Consider the following 18,823-nt stretch of genomic DNA (forward strand, 5'->3'; position numbering starts at 1 on the left):
GCTGAGGTGTTTTGCTCACATTTGCACAACCTAGTAGAATCATTGCATCACAAGGGATGTGGCCATGTAGAGACAAGGAGGCAAACTCTCTTCAAGGGAGTCTTTTACATAAATAAGGAAGAAGGAAGAACATCTCCCAGACTTTCTCAAGAGCAGATTCATTTTCTTTTCAGGGCTTCCCATGCTCCCCAACTGATGCAAGTCATAAGTGATTTCCATGCACGGAATTCCCAAGAGCTCACTGTAAGAAAAGGAGACCTATTAGAGGTAAGACTGAAAATCTGTTCCTTTAGTAGATAGGCAAGTAAGTGCTTGTCTCTTGGCAAGTACATTGTTCTTCACCACCAAAGCTGCTGTATGGGATCAAAAGCTATTTTGCTTCTTTACATAAACACCATCAAAGCAACTGCAGCCCAATCATGACTAGGAAAGGGAGCAAATTATACCAAAGTATTTAGTTCTAAGCCTATTATGGCAAGCCTATGGCATGCATGCCAGAGGTGGCACGCAGAACCCTCTCTGTGGGCAAGTGCGCCATCGCCAGCTGTTCTTCTGGTTTTCAGCGTGCACATGCATGCTGGCCAGCTGGTCTTCGTGGGTGCTGGAGCACCGGAAAGTGGCCTGAAAACAGCCTGAAAAATGCCCCAAAAACAGACTGTTTGGGGGCATTTTGGGGTTGTTTTCCAGGCCGTTTTTCAGGCCGTTTTTGAGCCCAAAAACAGCCTAGAAAATGGCCTGAAAACAGACCAAAACCCAGCCAAAACTGGCCAAAAAACAGGCATGTGTGCGCTGGCCAACTGGTTTTTGGGGCCTTGGTGCTCTGGTGCACACACATGCATGTCCATGCACGCACGTTCCAGTTTAGGCATTCAGTGCTGAAAAGGTCCGCATCACTGTTCTAAGCAGTATAAAAGACAAAAAAAGTACCAAAAAGGAGAAGATAATTCTAATAATAATTCTTAATAGAAAATAGTACCTCTAACTATTTCACATCATTAAATAAAATCAGAACTGAAGACTGGAATAGCCATCTTTGTCTAGAAGTCAGCAGTGCTGCAAATGATTATCACAGGCTCTTGAGCTAGATCAGAGGTATGGTATTCAGCAGGTTCTGACCAGTTCTGGAGAACCGGTAGTGGAAATTTTGAGTAGTTCAGAGAACCGGTAAATACCATCTCTGGCTGGCCCCGCCCCATCTATTCTCTGCCTCCCGAGTCCCAGCTGATCGGGAGGAAATGGGGATTTTGCAGTAACCTTCCCTTGCCATGCCCACCAAGCCACGCACACCACGCACACCACGCCACACCCACAGAACCAGTAGTAAAAAACATTGAATCCCACCACTGAGCTAGAACCTGAAAGGAACAGTGTAGTAGACTAATGGTTTTCAAACCTGTAACTTTAAGTTACAGCATGTGGACTTCTGTAGAGTTTAGGATGCCTTTTACCCAAACCTCAAACTTTTATTTATAACCTTTTCCCAACAGTTTCCCTATAACAACATTTTCTTAACGTTTATTGCCATGGATCAAGAAACTTGGCAGTCACTCTAGTCATTCTGAATTTGTGCTAATGACACAGGACTCATCTTTATTTACGTATTTATTTGGAAAACATACCCGATCACTCAACTCGGCAGCCCACAGCAACAACAGCGCAATAAAAACATGTAATTTAAAAAAATCCAAAACAAGAAATGGTGCCTGGCATTCTTAAACAACACTTCCCAACAATAATAATAACAGTACTGGGCTCGTTTTTTCCTACATTCCACAAGGCTAAACCTGGAACACTTTTATTTTTAATAAGCTTCAGTATTGGGTTCCTTAGTCTATCAAGAGTTATCTCATATATTTTTCATCAATGATATACTGATGAACATGTGTTATCATATTCTTTTTTGTTATATCTCATACCTTCTTCATCAATTCCTCATATCTCCTTCATCAATGATTTAGATGAGGGAATAGATGGTGAACTCATCAAATTTGCAGACGACACCATGCTGGTAGGAATAGCCAACACTCCAGAAGATAGGCTTAATATATAGGTAGATCTTGATAGACTTGAACATTGGGCCCTAGCTAACAAAATGAAATCCAATGGTGAAAAAAGTAAGGTTCTGCATTTAGGCAAGAAAAATTAAATGCACAGGTATAGTATAGGTGGATCAATAGTAGTAATTGTGACAGGAGTCCTAGTGGACAATTACTTAAGCCGGCACGTGTGTTGCAGCTGCCCAAAAAGCTAACACAGTACTAGGGTGCATATCAGAGAGATAGAATCAAGATTATGTGAAATATCAATACTACTCAATAATGCCTTGGTAAGACCATACTTAGTATACTGGATCCAGTTTTGGTTACCATGATAGAAAAAAGAGACTCTAAAATAATACTCTTAAAGATGATTAGGGACTGGAGGCTAAAACATATAAAGAATGGTTGCTGAAATTGGGTATGTCTAGTTTAATGAAAAGAGGGACTAGGAGCGACATGATAGCGACATGATCCAAATATCTAAGGGGTTGCCATAAAGAAGAGGGAGTCAAGTCATTCTGCAAAGCACCTGAAAGCAGGACAAGAAGCAATGGGTGGAAACTAATAAGGAGAGAAGCAACCTGGAACTAAGAAGACATTTCCTTACAGAACAGTTAACCAGTGGAACAACTTGCCTCCAGAAGTTGTGAATTCTCCAACTCAGGAAGTTTTTAAGAAGAGATTGGACAATCATTTGTCCAAAATAGTATAGGATTTCCTGCCTGAGCAGGGGGTTGGACTAGAAAACCTCCCAAGGTCCTTTCCAACTCTGTTACTCTGTTAAATTGAACTCTCCTATTTTTTAGATTTTGGACCAACGAAAAAGATGGTGGCTTGCCAGAAATGCCATGGGGGAGAAAGGATATATTCCTAATAATATTCTGGAATCTAAGAATCAGTCACCATCTAAAGAACACAATCCAGTGCAAGTGGGTACAATTTTCTTTTGCATCATGTGGCATTACAGAGACAGATGCTTTATGCTAGGTGTTATTTCACATAATCATGTCTCCCCTTCATATAAAATGGAGGCACATCTAGGGAGCAGTTCTCTATTGGCAATGTGATACAAAATCAGAAAAAGTTTATGTTCTCTGCATATGGGCATCTCTGCATACTTCGTTGGAACAGCTGTTTTCTTCAGACAGAATAGCTCTCGTTGGCTATATCTCACTTCTTAATATTCAGCTTATCAATTATACCGAATTCTGTTTGTGTCATAAAGTTAGCTGCAAATCCATGGAGGAAGAATAGCAAGAAATCTCATCCCAACTGTATGGATTTTTTGGAATTAAAACTGAGAAATTAAATTGGTAATTTAGTGAAAGCAGATATTCTCAATCTGCTATACAATGTGTAAGTAAGACTTATGCTAAATATAGACAACTCATCTGAAGCTTCTAGCAACAGCACTTAGGTATTTGAGATTACTGTAAATTTATATTAGTTATATTTTCACATATATTACCCACTGAGAACTAGAACTGAAACTAACAGGAAGGACAATTAACCAGTGGAACAGTTTGCCATCAGAAGCTGTGGGTGCTTCATCATTTTAAGAAGGGACTAGAGAGTCACTTGTCTGAAATAGTATAGAGTCTCTTGCTTGAGCAGGGGGTTAGACTAAAAGACCTCCAAGTCTCTTCCAGCTCTATTCTGATTGACTGATAGAAGGAAAATTTCAGCTCCTCAAATTTGCAGCCATTTATTAGAAAATAAGATTGAGATATAGGAACACTGTAGCTCAGTGGCTAAGATACTGAGCTTGTCTATCAGAAAAGCCAGCAGTTCGAATCCCTAGTGTACATAATGGAATGAGCTTCTATTACTTGCCCCAGCTTCAACCAACCTAGCAGTTTGAAAGCATGTAAAAAATGCAAGTAGAAAAAATAGGAACCATCTTTGGTGGGAAGGTAACAGTGTTCTGTGTGCTTTCGGCGTTTAGTCATGCCGGCCACATGACCATAGAGACATCTTCGGAGAGTGCTGCCTCTTCGACTTTGAAACGGTGATGAGCACCACCCCCCAGAGTCGGGAACAGCTAGCACATATGTTCGAGGGGAACCTTTATCTTTACCTAAGATTGAGATCAAGCCCAGTTGTTGAGACTTTATTGTAATTACACTTATTTTGAAATAGGTAGGCCTTTAGAAGTTTGAGCAATTGATATCCTTTTTTCCTCTGAATCATCTTGTTCCTGTTGTCTCTGTATATAGGTTTCAGCAGGTTTCACTGATATCAAGCCAAGTTCCTCACCAGCAGAAGTCACAGTTTGGCTCAGGACAAAAGGTTTTTCCAAGATGTAGGTGTCACTTTAATAATTAGTCCAATAAATCTGATTCTGGTCATGACTGGTTTGATTCTTCTAATCTAAAACTTGATGTTCATGAGATGAACAGTTGTGTAGAGTAGTAAACTCCTCCTTCATTTTCAACTCTGTTTACTCCCTTGACACTTAACTTCCCTGCTGTACTGCAGCTATTAATCCCAGCAATTACACTATCACTATAACCAAAGAAGTCAAGTTGGAGATATAATTCTAGGTACTGATACCATGTTTCCCCAAAAATAAGACAAGGTCTTATTTTTTTGACCCCTGAAATAAGCACTTAGCCTTATTTTGGGGGAGGTCTTATTATTTTTGAGGTGCAGGAGGTGGCGAGCGTGGTCACCTCATTGCTGCTGCTGTGTTGCAATATTTTAGAGGAGGGCTTATTTTGAGGGGAGGGCTTATTTTAGCGCATGCATGCAAAAGCCCAATTGGGCTTATTATCTGGGAGGCCTTATTTTCAGGGAAGGAGGGTAGTTCAACAGAAACTGTAGATGTAAATTTTCTTTTAAGCAAAAATAGAGCAAGATGAATATGATAATGCTAACTTATACAGGAAAGACCAGATTCCACATTTACAGTCAAGCACAACAAGCTCACAAATCAAGTGTTCAGAACTAGAAGGGCCATGTTCCAATTCACAGCCATGCAACAATTTTCAACTCTAACTACACTGAATGTTGAGAAACCCAGATTGTTTATTTTCAACAACAATAAAAAGGATGCACTGTAGCATGGCCCACAAACAAAACATATAGAATCAGGTCCAACCCTGCTTTCTTCTTCAGTCTTCTTCAAGAGTGACTCATTTGGCTACGTATGTACCTTTTGTTTATTTCAACAGCACTGTTAAATCCCTTGGCATCTTAAATGGTAGACAGCTACTGTCGTTGAGCCAAGAAGAATTGAAAATGGCCTGTCCGGAAGAGGGAAGAAAAGTATTTTCAATGCTTACAGGAGTTAAATCCCCACCGTAGGTAAGACCATGTCTAAATCTTGATCATTGGATCAATCTCAGTATATCTGCTGAAAGATACCGTTTGCTACCATATTGTCAATGTAGCTTTGTACTGGGTTTCAGTCTCCCTCCCTTTTTCAATGACGCCACAGAATGAATGAAGGAACAACTAAAACATTAGTCATCAGGACTGTTTTGGATTTTCATCTGATTGATATTGTAGGCAGGAGATGTCAATTCAAAAAGGAATTGGCCTCTGAAGCCCACCCAGGATTTGGCAGATGGGACCTTCTGCCAATGGGGATGGACCCTTTCTGGGAGCATTTTAGTGGTGGTGGGGAATTAAAAGAGACAATAAGCACATGCTTCCCATTTCCCCCCACAAAACAGCAGGATTTGTTTGTTTGTTTGTTTGTTTGTTTGTTTGTTCGTTCATTCATTCATTCAATTTATGAGTGGTCCTTGCTTCTCTCTGAACTTGGTTGTTTTCTTGAAGATATTTCATTAGCCAACTAGCTACCTATCGTATTTTTCGGAGTATAAGATGCACCAAGGTTTTGAAGAGGCAAATTAAAAAAACGTTTTTGCACTCTGCAAACTACCCCAAAACAATCCATTTTTGCTAAAATGGCCCCGCTTTTTTTTTAAAGAGCATGAATAGCCTTTAGGCAGCTTGTAGAGTGCTCCTGGGTGGGTTGAGGGGCAAATTTGAGCCAAAAAAGTCTGGTTTTTGCTCATTTCTGCCCTCCCCAGCCCCCAGAAGCTCTCTGAAAGCCTCCTAAAAGCTACGCATGGCCATTTTGGTGAAGGGGCGGGGTTTCGGGAGGCACCCACATTTTCAGCCTGTTTTTTGAGGGGAAAAGGTCCATCTTATACTCCAAAAAATACGGTAAATTGGCTAATGAAAAGAGAATACAAAAACCCCTCATTTCAACTCTGACCTACAAATATTCTTTTATCAGTATTCAATTTATGTAGCCACACATCTCACCATAGTAATACTGGGTAGCTAGGAGCTATTCAAAAAAGTAACAAAAATTAAGTACTTTGCCAGCACCTATGTTAAAAAAAACTAAACAAGCAGCAATTAAAATAACCATATCAAGGACAATCAAGAGCCCGTGCCCAGGAAGGCAAGCACACCTTCAGGAGTTGCAAATTGCCAACAGGGAATGATGCTGCAGAAAGTTGGTAGGTTTTTTGTTTTGGTTTTGGTTTAAAACACCAGAAACAGAAACAGGGTAAAGAAGTTTGGTTTAGCCATCCAAAGATGGCTACAGAGATGTTTTGGCATCACTCTCCACTTATAGGTTACTCCTTAGTCCTTGTTTTTTCATATTTAGCTAAGGAACATATGATAAATTAGCACATACATTTACTTCATCTATTAGGAATCTGGTTGTGTAATTTAAAAGAACAAGGCTCAGTTCTTATAAATGCACTCCTACATGCAAATCATAAGATAGACACACCAAATGCATAATTTAAGAGTGGATCATTGTTACCATTCATTTTCTGGTAACTTACTCTTAATATCATAAACTCATGTGATAGTGTTGAAAATTGCACAATAAGCACAAGGGAGCAAAGAGTAATATTCTGCTGGCAATGTTTTATAAGCAGACTGTTGCAAGAGAATGACTGTTAAACAGAAGAGAAATGAATTCAACCTTAAGTATTTTCTAATCAGGGTTGCTATTGTACTTCCTGTCAAGGATACTTCTATCTAAATAAGTGTAGCACAAAAATGTGCTCTAAAATCTTAACATATTTCTTCAATGGTAATACTTTCATTGTTCTGACAAAGAAGCATATTTAGTATTCTTCTAGATCAGGGGTGTCCAAACTTGGAAACTTTGTGGACTTGTGGACTTCAACTCCCGGAATTCCCGAGCCAGAAGTCCACAAGCCTTAAAGTTACCAAGTTTGGACACCCCTTTTCTAGGTCAACTATTTATGTTGGGGGGGGGGGGGAGTGATACAATTATTTATTTATTTATTTTTGAAAACTGATAATGTGCAAAGCAGCAAAACACTAACCAACTATTGGTAGGTAGAATTTAGGGTACTCACTTCTGTTTGAAATTTACTGAATGACCTTATATTAGCCTCTCTTATTAAGCACGCCCACTACAATATTGCTATGAGGATTAAAATATATTTACTTTCATACAGTACATGATCCTATCCTCTTCAAGGGATATGAGCCAGAATTCCCCACAGGTGGGGGAATTGCAGAATACTGAATTCTCAACTCACATAATACCAAGATAAAATTAATCATACCCCATTGTAATTTTCCATGAAGTCTTTTTTTTTCCATGAAGTGGTGTTTTTTTTAATGCTAGTTTATTTAAGTTAGGGTTTAATCTCTGTGCTTCCTTTCACAGTAATGGTCCTCAGCATTAGCTTTTGCAGATCTCCTAACCCATTCCATCCTCTATTTTGAAGAGATGATCACTGCATCAATGGCACAATTCACTGAAAATGTTATTAGCTGCATGGTGATCTTCAGTCCACTAATTTTCCAGTTAGTTTGTAATTGCTGTTTAAGAATAGCCTTCAAGAGGGCTTTAAGATGCTTCTGTAAATGCTGTAGCAAGTAACATGTTTACCATTTTTGAATGATCTCAGGAACATTTGTAAATGGCTGTTATTACAGTGATGACATACTTTTCTATTATTGGGCTATGGCTTTCAGGATAGGGGACATTTGCAGGGGTCATTGATTCTTGCAGCCTGGCCTGATCAGACCACCTCATCAATTTTTGAGTGTGAAAAGAGACTATTTCCAGGACATATTTATAAAGGATAGAATCTTAAATGGATCTTTTAGATCTTAGAACTTTGAAAAGATAACTTTGAGGTAGCCAGGATGTTCTGAATAATGAATCTGATTTGGAAATACTCTACCTTCTCCAAGTGAGGATAATTGGAGTAGGGGACAAAAGCTTGAACGTGTAAAAAGACTATATTACGGTATATTCCATCCCCAAATTTGTAGTTAAGACACAGATTAATACATTTGAAAAACAATAATTGATCTTTTCCCAAGGATTGGCAGAAAATCCACTTAATGAAAAGGCTCCAGCAAGCCAGGCAATTATTTTCATCCTCACTCCAACCATTTGAGAGCTACTCACACATAAGCAAATTCTTTTTGGATAATAGCAAGAGCACTACCACTTAGACTTATACACCATTTCGCAGTGCTTTACAGCCCTCTCCAAACAGTTTAGAGAGTCAGCATATTGCCCCCCAACAATCTGGGTCCTCATTTTACCAACCTCAGGAGGGAAACCTGAGTCAACCTTGAGCCTGGTGAGAATTGAGCTGCCAAACTACAGGCAGGCAGCAGACAGCAGAAGTAGCCTGCAGTACTGTATTCTAATCACTGCACCATCAGGGCTCCGCATAATGTCTTAAAGAGTATTCACTTACTTTCCAACTTTCATCATTGTGTACAAACATAGTTTAGGACAAGAACATTTTGCTTGGAAATAGAAAAGTCATATTTTGACGCTCTTTTGCACTTCTGGATTAGAAATGAAGAAAATGATTCAATGTATTTACTGGTTGAAATATACCATTTTATGGGTGTATTATGAATATGAGTATATTAGGTTTACTTTAATTTCTTCATTTGTCAGTTTAGAAATACTTTCACTGATTCATGCTAGAACATGATAGAGAAATTGGGTAGAAAAATGAAGTGATTGTTTAAAAAATAATGAACTTCCCTTCTATGAAAGTAATTATGTTTCAATTAATTCCAAATTGTCCATGTATATTCATGTGAGATTATTCCCAGGATTTGACAGCTTGTAAATTTTGGGTTTGCAAAAAATATTATACAGTTGACTCATGATTCAGTTTTCAGGAACATGCTTTAAGTAAGTCAGAATACAGTTTTCTGATGCTGCTAATGTTCATCTAACTTATTATTTTGTTTAATCGACATTATTTAAATATTTCTTATATGTAATGGAAAATAAAATTAGTAGCCTTTTATATTTCTTCTGTGCTGTTCTCATTTTAGCCAAAGGTCAACAGCCAATCAGCTTTGAGCACATGTGAAAGCAGTTCTTCATAGATAAAGGCATATTCATGTGAATTACCTTAAAACATAGAGATAAAACAGGAGGTGTGAGAGACTACAAGTCAAAAGGATGTGACAGTGAAGCAAACAGGACAACATCACAAAGTAATTCCAAGACACTTTATTGAGCACTATTGCTTTCCAAATACCTAAATATCACAATTCTACAGAACGACCATTCTTTTTCTTATCAACTCCACCCAAGACAAGAATGGAGAAAGGGGGGTGGGGGAATATCTCATCCAGCACAAAGATTTCTTTCTTTATGTTTTCTTGTTACACCATTTGGCCATCTTATTGTTAATTGGAGTTTTCATGAAGCGACTGGAACTCATGTAAGCAGCAATTTTCTCCAGGGCCTGAGGATGCAGACAAAAGAAATATTTAGGAGATTGAGAGAAGCTGCTAGTAGGCTAAAAGCTCAAGCAGGCATACTCCTACCAACCACCCAATAAACCCACCATCAGGGCAACCACACTCATTTCTTCTACATTAAAAATACATTCTAGATGAAACCACATTAATGGAGTACCCTCCCCATGCCCTTTCCCTTCAACCTCTGCTGCCATGCCTAGATGGGGAAAGATGATGAGGATGAAATCCAAAAATATCTGAAACCATCAATTAGGACAGGGGTACCCAATCCACGGGGCCACAGAAGTGACGGGTGAGCACGAGCGCATCCCCACTTGTGCAAGCAGACAGTGAGCAGTGCACATGCACTCCAAATGGAGCCGCACACATCCCCTCTCCCCCCTCCAAAGCCAGAAAGCTTAGGGAACTCTGAGCTAGGGAATGGCTGCTAGGATTTAGTGCCAACTATATTTTGCTTTCCACCCAGAATTGGAGGGGAAACCTTGGTTTTTTTTTATAGTTACTCATTATTTTCAATCCATAGTCTTGGGGAGGGGCTTGGGGGCAGCTAAAAAAAAGCTGCATTTACCCAGGTAGTCAGTAGATTTCCTATCTGCACCTTCTGAAATCATTCACTTATGATAGTCTGTTTTACTTATCACACATGCATACCAATTTCAAGTTTACCTGTTGGTAGTAGATTTTAAAATCCTTTCACTGTTTAACAACCAGTTCATCATAGGAAAATGTATATCAAATAAAAGTATGGAAGGGAATCTACCACCAAGTCTTATGGTGTTTGTTTCATATACTACACAGACAGTAGCTCATACCATAAGGATGGCATTTTTCATATATTTCTGCCCATTCCAATTTGCATATCTAGCCAACAGATAAACGTTGTGGATTAATCTGTCAGTTCCTGCCAAAACCCAGTAGACTAAGTCACATGATGCACAAGCCAGCAAATTTCATGAAGCCAAAGCTAACCTCAAAACGGGTCAGAAAATCTTGAAGGTTCTTGAATTGATCAAGGCACTTGGGTTCAAACATGCGATTTTGATCAAGTACATCGTACATGAGAAAGTCAACAAATGTGATCTGGGAAAAAAAATCAGTAGTGAGTCACCAGAAAGATCAAACCTGCCCAAGGATACCCAGGTATGGCTATGCACGTACCTTATCCCCAGCAAACCACTTTCTATCCCCCAAAAACTGGGAGAAGAGTTTGAGTTTCCCTGGTAATTGCTCCAAATATCCAGGCTTCAGTTTCTCCTGCAAAACAAGCAAGAAGAAAAAAAAACTGAATTGAAACCATTGCTTGTTTCTACTCAACAGTTATGGAATTTGACATGCTCCATCCAAGAGGCATCAGAGGAAGCCAAAGTTACTCCTTACATTCTGATGGCATTACAGAAATACTGAACTATTTGACAATTCCTTTGGGTCACATAAAATATATTCCTTCCAGTTCAATCACTATAGCGGTATGTGTAATGTGAGCAGGAAGGATTAAAATAAATTGTTTTATGACCAGCAAACATAACTCATATCTATTCAGCAATTGTACAGAAAAGTGAAGGGAAATTCCTTTGCATTTTAACTTTGAGAGAGCTAGTTGACATGTTTATTATTTGGAGCATTATGCCAACACACAACACAATTCCCCATTGCAAATATACACATGTTGATTTCAAATATCAGCAGATATTTAAGTTTAACATGGAACTGCATGCAAAGATCAATATCATGAACTGGAAGGTTCATATCTGGAGGTTTCACATGTAGACTTTTCCAAATTACTTAATGCCTGAATATAGGCAATAGCCCTTAAAAAAATCTTCTCCATCTTGATTCCTAGAAAATTGGCACAGATATTAGCAGATGTTTACACATCACTTTTACCCACTTGCCGCAAGAAACTTTTAGTGACACACCCAGTAACTATGATTTCTGTGTTTTAAGTGGATCCAATCTTTAGTTTGTACAGCATTACATGGCATCACTTCTTTATTCCAGTTTACTAGAAAATGGAAATGAAGGTGAATCAACTCACAAAGTCAGGATTGTAGCAAATCATCGCCAAGCCCATACGGAAATCCATCACCTGATTCTCCAGCATGTCCACTCTGTTAAGTTCTTCCTCGGTTTTGCCACCTGCAGATAGTATAGAAAGAGATGAGAAATGCTGGGCAGCAAAAACAGGTCTTAATCAGCCAATTCACCTTCCAAAAGAGCTCAGGTATACTTACAAAGATCGTGCTTGCGTGCGATGTACCTGATAATAGCATTACTCTGTGTCAATTTGGTCTTGCCATCAATTAAGTATGGAAGCTGGAAAGTAAACAGAATGAACTGCTTAAGAACACATCTTTGCCCTGTTAGGTTTTCACATGATTGCTCTCTATCTAATTGTCCTTCAGCATTATGGAAAGATATTCTTCCCAACTATTATACATACAGTTACTTACATTAGGGAAGTCCAGCCCCAATTTTTCTTTTTCATTGATCCATTGACTTTTATCATAATCCGGAGCTGGTAGAAAATGGGAGATAGAAAGTTCAGACAGCCAGAAAATTTAAATAAGATATAAACTGCTGACCTTTCACTAGACAAAGCAATCCATTTTAGGAAATGCCAAAAAGTGCATGCTTCTTCTGACCCAGTTATAGCAAGTACCATATCAAATGCTGGCAAGTTTACCTCTGTCATTTAATGACTGGTTGCATGATAAGCATAGCTTGGCTGCTGAATTAATCCAATTTTTGAAGTTTGTCCATTGCACTGAACTATAAAGTAACTAAATGGGCTAGGTTTATAGAACACATCAAATCACAAAACAAAAATTAACAGAGGTGAGCAAGGCAAGCTTAGCATGCTGTTATTTCAAGGAAACAATTTGGCAAGATCAAGCCACATGAAGAAATCATTCTCCCCACTTACAGCAAAATATAGAGCTTAGGCCAGAGATATTTTTATTGGGTATCCTTCCAAAAAAATATAAAAAAGAAGATACATATTTGATTATGCATGTAACTACGGCAGCGAGAATTCTATTTGCACAGAATTGGAAATCAGGTAAGATACCAACAGAAGAAGAGATAATAATAAAAATTTTAGATTGTGCAGGTTAACTTTGAGAATAAAGTATAAAGAGGAATCGGCGTACTTCAAGACATGGGGAAGATTTTATGATTGGTTAGAGAAAAGAATTTAGGAAAAAAAGCAAGAGAGAGATATAGAACTCAAATAAGACACTATTAAATGGAAAGGGGGGAAGAGGGTGGGAAATGGAAAAGAAAGTATTAATATATAAGTATATGTTCAAGAATGAGATATAGAGAAAAAAATAGTTAGGACATGATAATGAAGAAAAGGGAATAGGAAAGGATAAGTATAAAATTATAACAGGGTTTGCAGGAAAACCATCCTGAAAATACACCAGCTTAGAGTTGAAAAGAGATAACCACAACAACAGAAAAGGAAAGGAAAAAAGGATGAGAGGAGAGAGGAAAAGGAAGGAAGAAAGAGGAAAGGAGAGGAAGGAGGGAAGGGATAGAAAGAGAAGGAGAGAGTAGGAGGAGGAAAAGGAAGAGAGGAGCAGGGGAGAGGTAAGGGAAGAAGGAAAGGGAGAGGAGAGGAGGAAGGAGGAAAGTAGAGAAGGGAGGGAGGGTGAAAAGAAAAGAAAAAATAGAGTTGTGTATGGGATGGCAAGCAAAGCAACCCAGAATGTATATTTTAACCTTTTATATGGAAAAACAAATATGTAAAAATAATAAAGATAAATAAGAACAATATGTTCTTATGCCGCCCCGAGTCCTTCGGGAGTGGGTGGCATACAAAACCAATAAACTAACTAAACTAACTAACTATGAGAATGTATACCTGTAACTATATATGAGAATAATAATTAAAAAACTTTTTTTAAAAAAGAAATCATCCTCTCCATCTGAATAAATGGAAAATCCCATAAATATTTGGCACAATAAATAAATAGAGTGGTTTATTTCTCAGATTTAAATGTTGTCCTATTTGAAGAAGAGAATTTGGTGCTGATATAATATGAGGTGGCTACCAGCAGGATCAGCATCCTCAGAACTGCTGCTGTGGTCATATGATCCCCATCAACCCAATTTCTTCCTACCAGCTTCCCAGGCTTCCTATTGATTTGTGGGAATATGTCAGAGAAGATTGTAAATGAGGATCATGTGACCACAAAAGCAGTGCTGAATAACAGCAGCACAGCAGTACCAAATGACAAGAACTTTCCAGAATTTAATTCCCACTGGAGTGATGTGTCCCAGCATTCTGTAAGTTGGCTCAATTGAGATACCTTGGTTGAAAAGGTGTTTGCCTTATGATGGACCATTTTGGCCACTTAAAAGTTACACAGAGTAAAGTTTTAGTAGTATATGGATATACATGTTTATATACTAATACCTAATTCAATGCAAATATTAGCCAGGTTATGACCAACTATGACTATTGCCTAACAAACCATACCAGGAGCCTATCAAAAACTAATTCTACACATTCATTAGATGGCGATCCGGGAGCTACAATCCAATAATGGAATGAGGGACCGAGGTGGACAACACCACAGCTATAAAGTAATTCCAAGTGCCAACCCTTTGTACTGTTTTCCTATAAATTAAAAACTAATCTTTCTCAGATGTGTAAGGACAACATTGTATACAAAAGGGGAGGGGGAGGGGGCACTTCAAGCTATCAGAGTATCCTGTAACACCAAAATCTCTCCCACATGTTTAATACCTATTTTACTAATGTTGACCTGAAAGTAACTTGTGAATAAAACTAAGAAAACTTACAGAGCAGTGCATGGGCATAAATATAAAAGAGCAGGGTTAGAGGGAACTGGGTGCCTGGATATCCAGATAGAGAGACCAAGAATCAGCAGAGATAAATGGAGATATCCTGCTGGATTAGAAGCCTGCAATTGTAGTGATAAAGATTATGCAATATCCTTGACTTGAACTTTCATTAGAAGAGCACTATTATACTTCATAGGACTTGCCTAAAGCCAACTCAAGAGAACTGAAATGTGCAATGCTGAACAAAATTATTATTTAATAATGTCTGCGATTTTTGGCAGCAAATAGATAAAAAGATAGGTATATTAGAATCATTTACTGATAAGCACCCACTCATTGTGACTCAGAGGTCTCCCTAATGAGATAACAGTCTGGATGAACCTAGTTCATAGGTTCTAGAACCTAGTTTATTCCAAAATAAGGAGCTGCCTGAGATGATGAATGGATATAAGGAGCCTGTTGTTATATAAAGGAAAATTAGCTTAAGTTAATGGCTTTGGAAAGAGGCCCATCATATTGCACTAGAGAGATCATCTGGAAAAGCTCCAATATAACAGTTGTATAACAGCCCAGCCTTCAATGAACAGCTCCATCTAATTATTGTGTGCACCATCCTATCTTAGGTAACTTAAGGAATGTTTAAATAATTTATTCTGCTTCTCTTCTACTCTAACCTTTTATACATTTGTGTAGAGCAAGAACACATTCCCCACATTCTTGGGAATACTCAAAAGCTAGAAACAAATAAGAGGTTTTTTTAATGAAGAGCTGAGCTAATATTTACATTCAACAAGTTATATTCACAGAAGAAAAAGCGGGGGGAAGGAGAGGACTTCGGTGCAAATGAAACTCGGCAAGGCATACAAACCTTCTCCACAGCTGTATAACTTATCTTCGTAAGGTGTTCCTGTATATTCAAGCAGCAATCGAATGCTATGGGCAAGCTGTAAAGAAAACAAGCAAACCAGCCATCAGATGGGTGGGGTAGTTTTTCACAAGATGTGTGAAGAGATCTGATGAGAACCCATTGAGGTAAACAGGGCCAAGAAATGGACACAGAGATTTCAAGAATGTTCTTTATTCTTACTGGGTAGAATGACAGGCCAGACACAGTGCTCAGTGGCTAAAATGCTAAGCTTGTTGATCAGAAAGGTCAGCAGTTCGAATCCCTAGCACCGCATAATGGAGTGAGCTCTCGTTACTTGCCCCAGCTTCTGTCAACCTAGCAGTTCTAAAGCATGTAAAAATGCAAATAGAAAAATAGGAACCATCTTGGTGGGAAGGTAAAGGCGTTCTGTGCGTCTTCAGCATTAATTCATGCCGGCCACATAACTAAGGAGACATCTTTGGACAGCACTGACTCTTTGGCCTTGAAACGGAGATGAGCCCCACCCCCTAGAGTCAGGAACAACTAGCACATTGCAAGGGGAACCCTTTGCCTTTATCTAGAATGACAGGCACTTTGAAAGCCTCTATCAAGAGTTCCTCACTACCCTTCCCATCCCAAGCAAAATCAAGGGAGGGTTATTCAAGTTTCTTCTCAATTTCTTCTTGGGACTGAACTCCTCCCACAATGATTTGCACATTCCTTCCTCTTTGCCAAGACCAGATCTATATGATTTAACACTTGGTAACTAGCAAAAGATCCCCACGAGAAAGAGGCAGTTCAAAACTATGAAGGTGTACTTATGTTTGGTAGAAGAAAAACAAATATTCAGTGTTCCCCAACCAGTCATGGGTTATTTTTAAACTGTACCAATTAGACTGACCCAGACTCAAGAGAAGACACACTACTATTGTCCCTGGACAGGTGGTTTCTTTGTACCTCTCCAAAAGGGTTGGTGAATTGTTTTATTTTTTTTAACGTACATATAAGTGATTATCTTTATACCATTGCTATATAATTACTATATGATTACTATTCCATATAATATCATTTATACTAATGCTATTCAATATATTTTATACCATTACCATTCAATTACTTTCACCTATAGCTCTATTATGATTATCTATATAGTATGTTCTATGATTTCTATCATACACCAGCGCTTCTTTCTTAAACCAGTTCTGCTTTTAAGTCCCCTCTCTCTGAGATTGTTTTTTCTTTTTCGCTTAATGGCCGGCATGTAGAGCACTTGCATCTTTTTTTACTTTCTGCTTTGCCTTGCCTAGTGTGCTGCTATAGGGTTTTCTGTGTAGGTATAGGCTTGTATAGGGTTTCCTGCCTGAACAGGTGGGGTTGGACTAGAAGACCTCCCAAGGTTCCTTCCAACTCTGTTATTCTGATCGGTTCTATATACTTTTTTCCCTCTCTGGACCGTCCACTCCTTCGAGAGGAAAAATGGCTTTTGTTGTCCACTATATACTCCGTTTGCCGCCAGTGGCAGAGCTCCAAAACACGCTTCCGCCGTTCTTCTCCCACACCTATGACAAGGTTACAGCTTTATTGACAACTCCAGCAAGCACACTCTGGGGGAAAGGTTCAAATGGAAGGGAAAGAAGGCAGCACCGGTTCCTGCAATTTGCTAAGCAACCTCCTCCTTTTAACTTTAACATTAAAACAATTCCTGTTCTCCTTACCCAGCATAGCCAGGCAGAATGACTGAAACTGCAGTCCAACCTATTTGGAGGACCCCCATTGAGGCTGGATAAACTACTAGAGCCACTTGAAGAGGAAACTCTGCTACTTAAATCCTGTTCATGGTTCTTTGAGCTCCTTCAATATTTTCCAGTGCTTGCAGCAACACTTATTTTTCTTCATCAATATAATTATAGGGGGAAACCAAGGGGAGAAATGGTTCAGGCTTATATATATTCTCCAATCTCATCAGTACAAGTGCGATTTCTGTTCCACACCCATTTTAAACACATAGTAATCACTCATTTTTAATCAATTCCATTGTATCCACACATAGACAGGGGTAGCAACTCCTTTGGACAGGGAGCCACACTAAAAGTCCTTCTTGGGTGGGGGAATTTCTTTTGTGAATAAATAACAAAGGAAAGGATTTCCTACTGGATTTGAAGCTGTGATCTTGGAAGGCAGGAGGTAACACTCAGTCTCTGGAAGGTTGTTACTTTATTCAATTTATTGAGCTGACGTTTCCCACCCTTTATCTATGGGGACAGGAAAAAGAGGAGATATTCCTCCAGGAATGACCCCTGATTTCATTGTGAAACCCACGTCACGTGGCAGGGGAAATGTGCAGCGCCACCTTGAAAACGTTAAACCTGCTTTAACCGTGAACTTACTCATCTTTCCCTCTGCAGCGCAATTTCGGCAACGTTTATTTAGATCCAACTGCCAATTTTACTCAATATGTCGGGCACACACCCTCTCCTCCCCCGAGACAAAGAAGGGGTCCCCGCTGAAAGAGGAAAGTGAACTCCTTTCGGGCCACGAGATCACTCAGTCTGCAGGCGCAGGAGATCGAAGCAGGCCTCCCCCGCCCCCCCCCGCCCCCCCGCAACAAATGCCCGCGTGCAAGACAAGCCCAGCTGATTTTGCAAGCAGCCAAGGCTGGCAACGGCCCCGCCGAGAACCTGAGAAAGGTCAGGAGAAGCCCGCGGAACCGCCGCCTCTCCTTCCATTCGCCCGCAGGCAGAGAAAGGCCTTACTGGGGCGCGGGGTGGGTGGATGGGAATCTCCCCGCCTTTTCAAACAGCCGCTTCGAGCATCCAGCAAGGAGAGGCGGCCGGTTTCCTGCACGCCTCGGCTGCAACCTGGAGCCCCGCCGGCATCGTTGGTGGCAACAGCGAGAGAAGAGAAGCAGCAGGTCCCGCACGGCGCCCAGGGAAAGCAAACCCAGCGCCTGTTTTCTTGCCCGAGCAACTCACCCCTCTAATGTCCCAGTAGCCCAGAATCATCGTCGTGGCGGTTGCAGCTCCTCGGCTCTGTCGCTCACACGGCGGACTCTCCGCTTCGCGGGACACTTGGCTCTGCAACCTAAAGAGGTAGACTCCGTCTGGGAGGGGCTTCAGAAAATGCTAAAGCGCCGCCTTGATTGCCAAAACTGACAACGGGAGTTCGGGGGGGCGCGGTGGGGTGGGCCGGCAGCCCAATACCAGAAGTGTTAATTGCAACTTGGCAACTGCTCTTTCGACCGCCAGCGGCCCCTTCGGAAGAGCGCTTTTTTTTTTTTTTTTGCTGCGTTTGGGATGTGCGTTTGGGTGGAATTTGAACGGTTCTTCTGAAATTTGCCCTCTTA

General features: G+C 39.9%; 2 protein-coding genes across 6 annotated transcripts in view; one reads left to right on the forward strand and one right to left on the reverse strand.

The window, feature by feature from the left end:
* The window catches only part of EPS8L3 (EPS8 signaling adaptor L3), a 30,686-nt gene extending 21,031 nt beyond the window's left edge, over nucleotides 1-9,655 (forward strand). For 3 of the 5 annotated variants that reach the window (XM_014064548.2, XM_014064550.2, XM_014064551.2), the window contains 5 exons: nucleotides 174-267; nucleotides 2,846-2,968; nucleotides 4,256-4,341; nucleotides 5,213-5,345; nucleotides 7,717-9,335. In XM_014064548.2, the coding sequence (XP_013920023.2) occupies nucleotides 174-267; nucleotides 2,846-2,968; nucleotides 4,256-4,341; nucleotides 5,213-5,345 (436 nt within the window). In that variant the 3' untranslated portion in view covers nucleotides 7,717-9,335. Of the gene's footprint in view, nucleotides 1-173; nucleotides 268-2,845; nucleotides 2,969-4,255; nucleotides 4,342-5,212; nucleotides 5,346-7,716; nucleotides 9,336-9,365 lie in introns of those variants that run through there. The other 2 variants (XM_014064549.2, XM_014064552.2) reach the window with 2 other exon arrangements.
* On the reverse strand, nucleotides 9,531-18,609 carry LOC106547402 (glutathione S-transferase Mu 1). Its single transcript, XM_014064553.2, has 8 exons — nucleotides 18,453-18,609; nucleotides 15,481-15,556; nucleotides 12,251-12,315; nucleotides 12,032-12,113; nucleotides 11,836-11,936; nucleotides 10,959-11,054; nucleotides 10,770-10,880; nucleotides 9,531-9,784 (listed from the first exon to the last, which is right to left on the reverse strand). Exons 1-8 carry the CDS (start codon nucleotides 18,480-18,482, stop codon nucleotides 9,689-9,691), a joined length of 657 nt encoding a protein of 218 aa, XP_013920028.1. The 5' UTR covers nucleotides 18,483-18,609; the 3' UTR covers nucleotides 9,531-9,688.
* Between the last annotated feature and the right edge of the window lie 214 nt (nucleotides 18,610-18,823).

This window comes from Thamnophis sirtalis, unplaced genomic scaffold, assembly GCF_051295495.1.
Source record: "Thamnophis sirtalis isolate CommonGarterSnake01/CBP01778 unplaced genomic scaffold, rThaSir2_p1.2 scaffold_7, whole genome shotgun sequence".
NCBI classification, from domain to species: Eukaryota; Metazoa; Chordata; class Lepidosauria; order Squamata; family Natricidae; genus Thamnophis; species Thamnophis sirtalis.